At 40.4% G+C, this 13,398-nt stretch overlaps 1 protein-coding gene across 1 annotated transcript; it reads right to left on the reverse strand.

Annotated features, from left to right (window-relative positions):
• Positions 1-3,891: 3,891 nt before the first annotated feature.
• LOC138956202 (atrial natriuretic peptide receptor 1-like) lies at positions 3,892-12,807 on the reverse strand (the record flags this gene model as incomplete). The annotated part of the gene is made up of 7 exons (XM_070327621.1): positions 3,892-7,121; positions 8,409-8,500; positions 9,298-9,396; positions 10,484-10,658; positions 11,069-11,137; positions 12,294-12,417; positions 12,749-12,807. Coding segments are annotated over 7 exons (711 nt in total), but the record flags the coding sequence as incomplete, so codon positions are not given.
• Positions 12,808-13,398: the final 591 nt, after the last annotated feature.

The following is a 13,398-nucleotide window of genomic DNA, read 5'->3' on the forward strand; positions in this document are numbered from 1 at the left end:
ACCCGAAACAGCTAAATCTAATGCCTATTTGAATTAGTCTGACTTGCACACTAAGTTGTATCATGTTATTTTGAAGTATAGAGGTCTTTTTACAGTGATTCGTGAAGGCCACTTCACTGGTCCATATTGGACGCCCAGGCTCCTAATATGGACCATTTGTGATTTTTTCTGTATTTAATTTTGGCCGAAGGTCTATCAAAGCTATTTTACTCTAATTAGGCCTAACAGTTAAACTAAGAGAGAAGGACTACCAACCACAAAATGAAACTTCTTCGCAAGAAAACAAGCTAGTTATCAGCAATAAACAAAAAGTGGTCCATATTAGGGGCCCTTCCCCTATTATTGAATGATTGTCAGGCGAAGCTACTGAGAGTTCTGAAGTATTACATTACATCCTGATCTAAGGCGAAACTACTCAGTTTTGACAGCAACAAAAATCGATGTTCTCTTCTTTTGTTGAAAGTATTTGCATATGTTTGTGATATCATTGAAGCGTATGGGCCTTTTTTATTTTATTGTTTTGTGGAATTTGCAATACTCAAGAATATGTTTAAGATGTGTGTATAAATGAATGAGCGAAAGTTTTTTTTTATAATAATGTTGTTTGGTTATAACAACCAGCAAAACACACACAGAAACACATGCACACACACACACACACACACACACACACTAACGCATACGAATATAACGTACACACTCACGCGGGCGCCTTAACACACCCACACACACACACACACACACACACACACACGTAAAATTATTTCGGTTTCCAGGTAACAAATGACATGTTCCTACCACTAATATGTTGGCAGATGAAGTTTTTTGTTTATTTTAACTTTTTCATGTTTTACTTTTATTGTCAATGTTTCGTTGATTCATTTGTTTACACGGAAACAGTTGGATTAAAAATGATTCTTATCGTCGTATTTTACAGACTCGCTGAGATTCTTTTGTAAAGAGTGTGTGTGTGTGTGTGTGTGTGTGTGTGTGTGTGTGTGTGTGTGTGTGTGTGTGTGTGTGTGTGTGTGTGTGTGTGTGCTCTGACAGATCAGAGGGCTCCATTGAGACACAAACACGACCAAATCTTATACACCCAACTTCTTCTCTACTCCATTTCACACGCAAGTATTCAAAGGAAACACTATCTTCCACCAAAGCAGTGCTGTCACAAAGTTTATTGTCAATAGCAAACCACAATTCCGTCACTTGTATTTTCATTATTACAGTAACGCAAAACGTGTGGCGCCATAATTTCTAAGTGAGTGAATCGCCAAAAAGAAAGGCGAGAAAGAAAACACATGCATCAAAACAATACTTAAGCAACTTTATAACAAAAATAAAAATGCACACGCTCACATATAACGAATTTATTTTCTTGGTCCTGCTCATAAATGAATTAAATGTCGAATAACTGTCGTGACCTCTTGCACAACTCTCTCTGTCCACTTCTAGAGTTGTCGATCGTCTTTTCCAGCCTAAACTGTTATCGATTGTGTGTAACTGAAAACTACTTTAACATTGTACCTTACACTCAGGCAGACTTTTCGGGTCAGAAAACAATCAATATTAAGTTAGTGCACTTCTTTCCAGGTAAAACTTAACAAACTGACCACTAAATAAACAAGTTATAACAAATCAGCCAACAAATTAATACAGAAAGAAGACGAAATAACAGCAGAAAAAAAATAAGACAAAGATGAATAGGCCTACATTCGCAGGAGCCAGGTAAAATCCGTACAATATCCTTGCATTCATACCATGGACTACTATCATTTCTCAAAACGTGCCTGACATAGACATGGGGTACGAAAATGGGTGCAATAATTTTTTTGCTCAGTTTATTTCAAGTTTGAGTTTTAATCGTTATGAAGTGCAAAAGCCTGAAATTAAATTAAATTCAAGATGAAAATACCTGAAACGTGCGCGTTCTTTCTTGAAAGATATCCAAAACCAAAAAATGAAGGTGATCTAAAAACGTTTTGAGCCGGCTGAGTGCCTCTGACGTAAGACAAGAACAACCAATAGGGAAAAAATGACGTCAGTAAATGTACAGATAGAAAAGACTCTACACATAATTTCGAAATATTACAAACTGAAATTAAAAAGAAATAGAAATGCACTGTTATTATTAGGCAATCTTAGATAAAAACACTGCAGGTGTACTAAAACCCTGATCTAAAGTATCTACCACACACACACACACACACACACACACACACACACACACACACACTCACATGAGCGACAGGGACAATAACCCACAAACATTCATTCTTAAAACCGTCAAACATTAAACATTCATACAACACAAATGCGACCAAGAAAACAATAAATAAATCAGCAACAAAATAATAATACTGAATAAAACAAAGTTTTCCGACACAAAACAACAACAAAGAAACAAAGACAACAACAACAACAACAACAACAACAAACCAAGACAACACCAGAACCAACGACAACGACACCACCATTACCACCACCAGCAATAAACAAAACGAACAGCCCAAAGAAACAGAGTGATCATACGACGAGAAAATAGGCTTGCAACAGACCAGCTGTTTGTGTGTGAGAGAAAATATATGTTCAGAAGAGTGTGATTGTTTCCGCAATAGCATGAAGGCATTTCGAGAAAACGGATTAAGAGAGAGAGAGAGAGAGAGAGAGAGAGAGAGAGAGAGAGAGAGAGAGAGAGAGAGAGAGAGAGAGAGAGAGAGAGAGAGAGAGAGAGAGAGAGAGAGAGAGAGATCACATAATTGTATATAGGAAGCAAAAACACACAAACAAACGAACTAAGAAAGGACACCCACACATATCGCTTGCAAGTAGCCTTCGGTGGTAGGGTCTTTAAAAGTGCTGCTGAAACAAATCGTCGAACGAAGTAAGCCTACTCCCTTACATACAATTGTACTAGTCACAAATCAGGGCCGGACCAAATGAGTTGTAAGGAAGGGGGGGGGGGGGGGGGGGTTCCTCCTTTTGGGGGGGGGGGGGGGGGGCAAATCAGCGAATTTATTAAAAAAAAAAACAAAAAAAACAACAACACTCAAAGCAAGGTACATGCTTTTTCCAGGGGTGGGGTTCCGGAACCCCTGGAACCCCCCTGGGTCCGGCCCTGCAAATAACGAGGCATATAATCAAACAGGTTGTCAATTTTAATTCAGATTTTGTGAGTTCGATGTTCAGGTGTACCTGTGCTCTTCGCTTCACTTTAAAGACATTACCTCCAATAAAATCCAGCTATTTTTGGACCGGCACGGTTGGCCTAGTGGTAAGGCGTCCGCCCCGTGATCGGGAGGTCGTGGGTTCGAACCCCGGCCGGGTCATACGTAAGACTTTAAAATTGGCAATCTAGTGGCTGCTCTGCCTGGCGTCTGGCATTATGGGGTTAGTGCTAGGACTGGTTGGTCCGGTGTCAGAATAATGTGACTGGGTGAGACATGAAGCCTGTGCTGCGACTTCTGTCTTGTGTGTGGCGCACGTTATATGTCAAAGCAGCACCGCCCTGATATGGCCCTTCGTGGTCGGCTGGGCGTTAAACAAACAAACAAACAAACAAAAGCTATTTTTGGAATAGAATTGAAAGATAAACGGTCTTTATGAACAGCGACATCACATAGAATCTACACCGAAATTCATCTGCTGATATATAGCGGTTGTTTTGGAGAGTAGTATATAAATAGTATAAAGACACAACAATACGGTTAACACCACAAACAACAAAGAAACTTGGCAACAGATCACAGCTCAAAATGAAAAACATCAGACACTAAACACTTAATGACTCCAACAACATTACGTGGTGTTAAACGACTTACAGTTAGAGTTGTCTTCATGAAAGATGGGAGATAGATCAAATATCGATATTTTACTGTTATCTCTTTGTGTGGCTTTTTTATTTTTTTTTATTTTTTTTTTTTACATTACTGTGTACAAAAATGCCTTAGAGCAAAACTCATTCACATCAATACACTTTTCATTTCATTTTTTTTTTTGCAACACATTTTTATAAAAACATGTAGACACCAAAATGAACACAAATGATATATGATTTAGCCCAAGTAAGACTCATCATGTTCCATGCACAATGTTCAAGAAATGTGGGGTTGAAATAGTACATCAAAGGAAAAACTAGAAACTTGTGTGTAAGTGCCCTCTTCTTAATGAATAAACAGCTGTGATCTGCCCGGTGTTAGCAGAAAGCAAAGTTAAGCATAATGTGCGTAGAAAAGAGTATGTTATTGTAACAAATCAACATATCGCATAACTTAACATATTTTGTGTTATTGGTCATATTTGTTAATCTGGTTTTCTGGTAGACTCAGTTGATTAATTATGTCAGTTCAGTAGGTAAATGATGGATTAGTGGTTGGTTGGTTGGTTGGTTGGTTGGTTGTTTGGTTGGTTGGTAGGTAGGTAGGTTGGTTGGTAGTACATACATATACTAACTATAGCAAGGCGGATTCAAACACAGCATATCAGACGATTCATTAAACACATACATCTTGCTGAATAAGTGTACATCAAAAGTTACGTTGTTTCATCCGGTTTTCCGGCGGTCATAACACAAAATAATATTGTCGCTCATCACCGCTAGACCTTCACAAACTTTGTTGGTGCGGTCATAATCAAGTAATAGCCTAACACACAGCCACTTCAGTTAGAAGAACTATATACACCAGAAGTAGGTTTTATCTGTTAAGGACCTTAAGCCTATGGGTGTATTTACAAGAGTTCACTGGATCCATATATCGGCCATATTTTAAACATAACATGAAACAGGTATACCAACAAGAATACTATAAACACATTTAACATGAAAGTAGTTGGAGTCTGATGTTAAATATATAATCTCCGCAGCCAAATATACAGAAAATGTTTGTGAACCAAGACTTTCTTATAAACAAAACAAAAACTAGAACACAATTCTCATATTTGTGACCCTCCACAACGTAATGAGTCGCATGTCACCTCGCGCGGTTCTGCTCTAGGTTTAATATTGGTCTGGGGGGGGTGTCTGGTAACAGTGTGAGGGTCACCTAAGTCACAGGCTTATATAACTCGAAACGGTTTTGCTCTTTTCTAAAACGGTTTTCACCACTGGATAGAGCATACAAAACTCTTTAGGAAAATGTAAAACATATGAAAATCATGCAAAGGTGACATGCGACTCATTCCGTGGTGGAGGGTCACATTTGTGCACATACCATATACGAAATATTATGCAAGAAGTGAACCATTTACTTCAACGCGTACAGAAGCATCTGATCAAAAACAATAACACGCTTCTTAATGAAACACAATACTTACTTTCCGTCCAACATACAGCCACACACCATTTCAGACTAACACTGATACGTATGGTGTTGTCCATAAACATGTACTTATTTTCGTTTAGCTCCCCAAATTGTGTTTTTTTCCAAAATTAATGTGCATTACATTTTTAGGCGGACGATGGAACATGCCATGTCAGTAATGAAAACGTTTAGCTTGATGTTATTGACAAATAAGTAGATTTTTATTAGTTAGTTAGTTAGTTAGCTGTTGCTTTTCGGGTCCAGCGGACCATAATAGGCCAAATCAGGACCCCAGATTTGTATTGACTGCCTTGTTTATACATAGTTACGCATCTGGAAAGAAATGTTACGTTTCCTTGGTGTAGTAGGGAAATTAGTCTCTACATTTAGCAGTTGACTAGTGTAAGAACAAAAGAAAAACCAAACATCCAGAATGTGATATCTCATTGCCGAAAGAAAGACACGTTTTAACAGTAAACATAAAGTTTTGTTTAAGCCATCCAGAGGAGGAAGAAAAAACCCGTCCCAAAATAGTCATTTTTGTTGACAGAATGTCCCCTTCAAATTCGAACACAAACTGGACAATAGAGAATGGAAAGAGGAAACTGTGGTTACACAAAGCCAAAATAGCCATTTATTTTTGCAGAATTCCGCTTCAAATATAGACATTTGGAACATTCAGAAATTGAAAGAAAAAACTCTGGTGGCAAAAAACATAAGATAGTCTATTGTAGTTGCAGCATTTCAAATGTGGACAACATGTGAACATTTACAAACTTCAGGAGTACAACTTGCAGCAAAGGGATAAAGATAAACATTTGTTGTTTGCAGAAGGTCCTTTTTAAATGTGGACCGGCACGGTTGGCCTACTGGTAAGGCGTCCGCCCCGTGATCGGGAGGTCGTGGGTTCGAACCTCGGCCGGGTCACACCTAAGACTTTAAAATTGGCAATCTAGTGGCTGCTCCGCCTGGCGTCTGGCATTATGGGGTTAGTGCTAGGACTGGTTGGTCCGGTGTCAGAATAATGTGACTGGGTGAGACATGAAGCCTGTGCTGCGACTTCTGTCTTGTGTGTGGCGCACGTTATATGTCAAAGCAGCACCGCCCTGATATGGCCCTTCGTGGTCGGCTGGGCGTTAAGCAAACAAACAAACAAACAAACACATTTTTAAATGTGGACACTTTCAGGAACATTCAGGAATAAAGGAGAAACAAATACCCTTTTGTGTTTGCAACATATTTAGGAATTAAAGAAGAAAACCCTGATGGCAAAGGCCAAACAGGTGTTTGTAAAACTTCTCCCTCAAAGGTCGACACAACTTGGAACAATTAGGAATGAAAAGGGAGAACACTGACAGCAAAAGGTCCCAGACTACCCTTTCTGTTTGCAGAACATTTAGATATTAAGGACAAAAACACCGAGAGCAAAAGGCCAAAACGGTCAAGAATAGCCCTTTGTGATTGCACAACTTCACATTCAAACATGGACACAAACTGGATCAAATAAAAATTGAAAAGAGGAAACACAGACAGCAACCGTCCCAAGATAATGTTAACCCTTTGTTTTTGTAGAACGTTTAGGAATTAAAAACAAAAACAAAAAAACCAAGGGTCAAGGCCAAAACGGTCCTTTGTGTGTAGATAGCCTCTGTAATAATGATGAGCATTGAGGGCACAACGACACGATGGTCATGATATACACCCAGGCAGGCAAGCGGCAGGACGATATCACAAAATATTGAGTGTGGCTCCTCCTCCTCCTGGACTTTCTTGGATCGGTCTCTCTCCCAGCAACCACCAGGTGTGCATTGCCCCTTTCCCCTGCGACAACAGGTAAGGTAAGGTAAGTTAAGGTGCTCAAGGTAATACAATACAATTCAATGCAGTAAATTGCAGTACAATGCAAAACAATACAATACAATACAATATAATGCAATGCAATGCGATGCAATGCAATACAATGCAATACAATGCAATACAAATGTACAATTAAATGCGATGTTATACAGTAGTATTCAACAAGCTGAGGCATTACAATACAATACAATACAATACAATACAGATGTACAATGATATACGATGAGATACAATACAATACAGTACAAATATACAAAACAATACAACACAATTCAAGATATCTTTATTGTACTATTGTGGATACATGTGCGTGGTTCGTGAAACACAATATATAACCAGTACATTGAATCACCTCACATAGAGAACATTACAGCTTACTGCTCACGTCCTACTGTTCCTAATGAAAATTCAGGTAGCTTGGACGGATGGATGGATGGATGGATGGATGGAGGGGGTATTACAAAGCTGCAAAGCTGGAGGAAGTACTATATAGATTTATTGATGGAAGGGTATTAAATGGATGGATGGATTGACGAGGTAGTAATATGGATGGATAAAGCGGTTGCATACTTTTGAAGGGTGGAACGGATTGACAGGAGAAAATTGGATGCTCAACAACAAACAAAAAACAAACAAAAATAGGCAAAAAAGAAAAGGTTGAAGCAGCCTGCATGCAACTGAGATCAAAAAGAGAGAGAAAAAAAGAAAAAAATTAAATAAATAAAAAAGGAAAAAAAAGGAGAAAGTTGGATGAGTGCTATTAAAAAATAGAGATGCGATTGCATGGATGCATGTGGAAATGAAGGATGAAACAATAGCGTTTATTTTGGATGTCAATGCAGACACGCCCAGGGCTCTCTGTCACCTGTTTTTCTCTGTCTCTCTCCTTCCCTTCCTCCTCCTTTATCTCCGTCTCTCTCTCTTCTCTCCATTCCTCGTCGCTTCCTCCTCACTCTCTCTGTCTGTCTCTTTCAATCCTTTCCTCCTCTTCTCTCTCTACTTTCCTCTAGCTCTTCTCACTCTCTTTCTATCTCTCTCTCTCGCGCGCTCTCTCTCTCCTCCTCCTTCCTTAATTCTCTCCGTCTCTCTCCCTCACTCCCGTCCCCCTCTCTCTTTCTCTTTCTCCTTCAATCATTACGTCCTACTCCTCTCTCTCTCTCTCTCTCTCTCTCTCTCTCTCTCTCTCTCTCTCTCTCTCTCTCTCTCTCTCTCTCTCTCTCTCTCTCTCTCTCTCTGTATGCTAGTATGTACCTTCATGGCCACCTCGCCCCGCGACTCCAGCTCAAAGGTGCCGAACCGGTCCAGTACCAGCTTGGATGTGTTGCTCACGTGGATCCGCAAAGCTGCATTAAAACATCACCCTGAACAGTTAATACTCAACACAATATAAAGAGATACTCGTGCAACCAAAAGATAAGTGTGGCCACACAAAAGAAGCATGCCATCCCCCCCTCCCCCCTTCCCCCCTTCCCCTTCCCCTACCCCCAAGGATTGAGGCTCCAAAGGGGCGCATATTGCCCGAAAACCTCTTCACATAGTTATGCCAATGTTTAAGGGATAATTGTGGAACCAAACGATAATTGTGTCCAAAATCAAGAAACATACTCTTCCACCACCTCTATAACTGTGTGCATATAGATAGCCCCGAGACCTATTCACACAATTCTATTCATGTGTAAAGTTTACAGAAATAATTCGGCAACTCGGAAAGATAATTGTGTCCCAAAGAAAAAAAGTATGGCCCAAAAAGAACTCAGCCAAACCACACACACGGAATATCTTAAAATCATGTATTGAACGTTCAATCATTATGATGTTAAACGATCTGTTTGTAAACATCTTTGGAGACTGTAGAGTCTCCATGTCTTCTGTAGTTGTTGTTTTCTTGTTTGGGTTGTTTTGTCCCACAGTTTTACCCCTTTAAAGCCGTGAAGTTTTTGTTTGTTAAATAACCCTGTACTTTTTTAAGGTCAATTTAGCCAGAAAACACTTCCAAAATGGCGTACTAGTATAAAACTTTTTTTTTTTAAATGACAAAAGTGGAATAAATAGGTCATGAAGCTCGCATTTTTTTATCATCCGCTAACTTCGACCAATATTTGTAATATCCACTGAGCCTCGGCGTGTAACGTCTACTTACGTAATCCATTGGATTCCATGCGGGATGTGGTGTTGACTGTGTCTCCGAACAGACAGTACCTGGGCATCTTGTGACCCACCACTCCTGTGCACACCGGCCCTGTCACATCAACAGCTCGACGTTAATATCACTCATCCTAAACCACATTCTCGTGGTCTTTTATCATCGTCATCGTCGGCGACAACGTCGTCATGACCATCACTATCATCAGCATTGTCGTCGTCATCGTCGTCAACATGTAGGCTACATTAAATCACTCATCATGAACGACTTTCTCGTGTTCTGTTATTTTTGGCTGCATCATCATCATCATCATCGTCGTCGTCGAAGAAGAAGCGTTGATGCGTTTGACTCCTTTCCCCTACCCCCTACCCCCTCCTTGTCCCTCTCCTTTGTAGAATGTACACTACATTGGGGTATGCACGTTAAAGATCCCACGATTGACAAAAGGGTCTTTCCTGGCAAAATTGTACAGGCGTAGATAAAAAATGTCTACCAAAATACCCGTGTGACCTGGAATAATAGGCCGTGAAAGGAGGATGCAGCGCCTACAGGCTGTTGATCTACTGGCCGATGTGAATGCGTGATATAATTTATTGTGTAAAAAAATTCCATCTCACACGGCATTAATAGGTAACATGCGCCTTGAGTCGCGTTGTGTGGTGAGATACGTGCGCGATATAAATCCTCGTAAATAAAAATAACTAAATAAGTACATATTTAAAAATTATACTTTTTGGTCAAAACAAAACAAAAACAAATTAGTTAAAAGGTAAACGGAGTTAACAAACAAAAAATAAGCAACTATGAACCAACCTAATAAGAGCAACAATAAAATCATTTAATTTTTTTAATTTATTTACGAGGATTTATATCGCGCACGTATCTCACCACACAAGGCGACTCAAGGCGCATGTTACCTATTAATGCCGTGTGAGATGGAATTTTTTTACACAATATATCACGCATTCACATCGGCCAGTAGATCAACAGCCTATAGGCGCTGCATCCACCTTTCACGGCCTATTATTCCAGGTCACACGGGTATTTTGGTGGACATTTTTATCTACGCCTATACAATTTTGCCAGGAAAGACCCTTTTGTCAATCGTGGGATCTTTAACGTGCATACCCCAATGTAGTGTACAACACAACAACAACCCGCCACTGTGAGCAGTCACAATTACCCGTGTGTATTCCGATCCGAAGTTTAAGCTGCTCCTTCGGCCGATGACGTATTTTGAAGGATTTCACGGCTTCAAGAAGCATCAGTGACATCCGGGCAACCTCACGCGCGTGCAGGTCGCCATTTTTTTCGGGCAGACCGGAGACGACCATATATGCATCCCCTATCGTTTCAACCTGACACAAACAGAAATTTAGTTTTGAAGTTTTATTTTCATCTGTATGTGAGCCACCCTCAATGTTAAATGCACCCTTTAAAATGCGATATGTTAATAATGTGTACTGGAGGAGTAAATGTGTGTGTGTGTGTGTGTGTGTGTGTGTGTGTGTGGGTGTGTGTGTGTGTGTGTGTGTGTGTGTGTGTGTGTGTGAGCGCGTGTTTGCGTGTGTGTGTGTGTGTGTGTGTGCGAGCGCGTCTGTGTGTGTGTGTGTGTGTGTGTATGTGTGTGTATGTGTATGTGTATGTGTGTGTGTGTGTGTGTGTGTGTTTGTGTGTGTGCGTGTGTGTGTATGATCAGTGTGTGTGTTCTTGCGTGCGTTCGTTAGTGCAAGAGTGCAACACAGTGTCTTGCAATGCTTTACAGTACCTTGTAAACATCAAAGTTCTCAATAATGGAATCAAACGTTGTGTAGAGATCATTCAGCAAGTCCACCACCTGAAAGAAAGATAACAAACACGTTTGGTTTTTGTTCGCTTTAACAAAACAAAACAAAATTAACCAGAAAGGAAAACCACAAATAAAAACAAAAGCAACCCCAAAAATAAATAAATATTAATTGACTAAATGCACAAAAAGGTCTTGTCTTCGACTCTCAACATGTTGATATGAAGGAGTCCACACCTTACTGATCCGTCGCGATATAACCTTGAACGGTTGAAAACGACGTTAAACACCAAATAAAGAAAGAAAGAACCTTACTGATGTAATTATCTTGAGCTTAATTGTCTTATTATTATCATGTTATTTTAATGAACTATACCAAGACCATTAGTTCGAAACACGCGTGAATGTTTCAATCTGTCTAACGTGGAACTCTAACTGAAAAACTTAGCTTTCTTGCATTTCTATTGTTCAACCTCAGCAGTGTAACCGTTCACGGATTTTGTTTTTCTCTAGCTAATAGACGATGTTCGGAAAAAAGTGTATACCCTAGCTTTTTCTGGGACAAATCAATTCACACATGCTCCTGTCTACTTTCTTTACTTTCTGTATTTGGTGTTTAACGTCGTTTTCAACCACGAAGGTTATATCGTGACGGGGAAAGGGCCCCCCCCCCCCTTTCCCCGTCGCGATATAACCTTCGTGGGGGGAGATGGAGATAGGGATAGAGGAGATGGGATAGAGCCACTTGTTAATTGTTTCTTGTTCACAAAAAGCACTAATCAAAAAATTGTTCCAGGGGCTTGCAACGTAGTACAATGTATGACCTTACTGGGAGAATGCAAGTTTCCAGTACAAAGGACTTAACATTTCCTACATACTGCTTGACTAAAATCTGTACAAACATTGACTATATTCTATACAAGAAACACTTAACACGGGTAAAAAGGAGAAACAGTATCCGTTAGTCGCCTCTTACGACATGCTGGGGAGCATCGGGTAAATTCTTCCCCCTAACTCGCGGGGGGTTTCCTGTCTACGTGTTTCATGTAGACACACAACTCGATAGTGATTGACAAGTAAAAGCAAGGGTCTTCGCTCTTCCAAAACCCCTACAACCTCGCAGCCAGACAAACACGAACAAAACTACGCTAGCCAAGTAGCCAAAACAGCTACGAATTAAGCCAGCCAGCCAGCCAGACAAGCAGACCTGCATGGGAGTAGACTCCGCACTCATGGCGGTGAAGCCACAGATGTCACTGAAGTAGATGGACACACTGTCGTAGGACTCTGCTGTCACGGATTCTCCTCGTATCAACTGCAGAGCCACAGATCTGTCAACACAATCATTTGGTTTAAAGGATTATTTAAATCAAACTATTTGGACACATACATAACCATTTCAATGAAAAACGTCTGTGGACATATGGACAGATGATCGACATAGGGCTGTGTGAGACTATCTAATCACAATTACCGAATTCCCCCACGTGTCGATCAGAGTATATGTTTATAACGTGCTTTTCCAAACAAAATAACACATTTTCGCTGACACCGTCCAATTACCTTCAACATCTACACAACACCTGACGTTTTCCATCCTTGTATTGTCTGCGCCCCGCTTCAACTGTCTCAACTTTATAGTTTCCACTGCACGAGCTTTACCTTGGCAGCATGTTGTATCGGAGATCTTCGGCTTTCCTCTTCTGTTGCCCACAATCAGTCTTGAAACATCCCTTCCATTTTACTTATGATTTCCAATGTTCACCAACCCCACCCAGCGCTAGAAGTTATTCCTTGGCAACATGTTGTACATGAGGTCTTTGGCTTTCTTCTTCTGCTGCAAATAGTCCGCCGTCCTCTCCTGCCCCCCTCCCGCCACACACACCCACACACACCCACATCCACACACTCCATTCCCCACACCCCTAATCACCAGCATTCCGTGTCTCATTTACACAGAGCCCGGTGATCAGCACTACGAAGTATACCTTGGTAACATGTTGTACAGGAGGTCTTCGGCTTTCAATCAATCAATCAATCAATATGAGGCTTATATCGCGCGTATTCCGTGGGTGCAGTTCTAAGAGCAGGGATTTATTTTTTAATTTTTTTTTAATTTTATGCAATTTATATCGCGCACATATTCAATGCGCAGGGATTTATTTATGCTGTGTGAGATGAAATTGTTTTACACAATACATCACGCATTCACATCGGCCAGCAGATCGCAGCCATTTCGGCGCATATCCTACTTTTCACGGCCTATTATTCCAAGTCACACGGGTATTTTGGTGGACATTTTTATCTATGCC

This window comes from Littorina saxatilis, unplaced genomic scaffold, assembly GCF_037325665.1.
Source record: "Littorina saxatilis isolate snail1 unplaced genomic scaffold, US_GU_Lsax_2.0 scaffold_2316, whole genome shotgun sequence".
Taxonomy (NCBI): Eukaryota; Metazoa; Mollusca; class Gastropoda; order Littorinimorpha; family Littorinidae; genus Littorina; species Littorina saxatilis.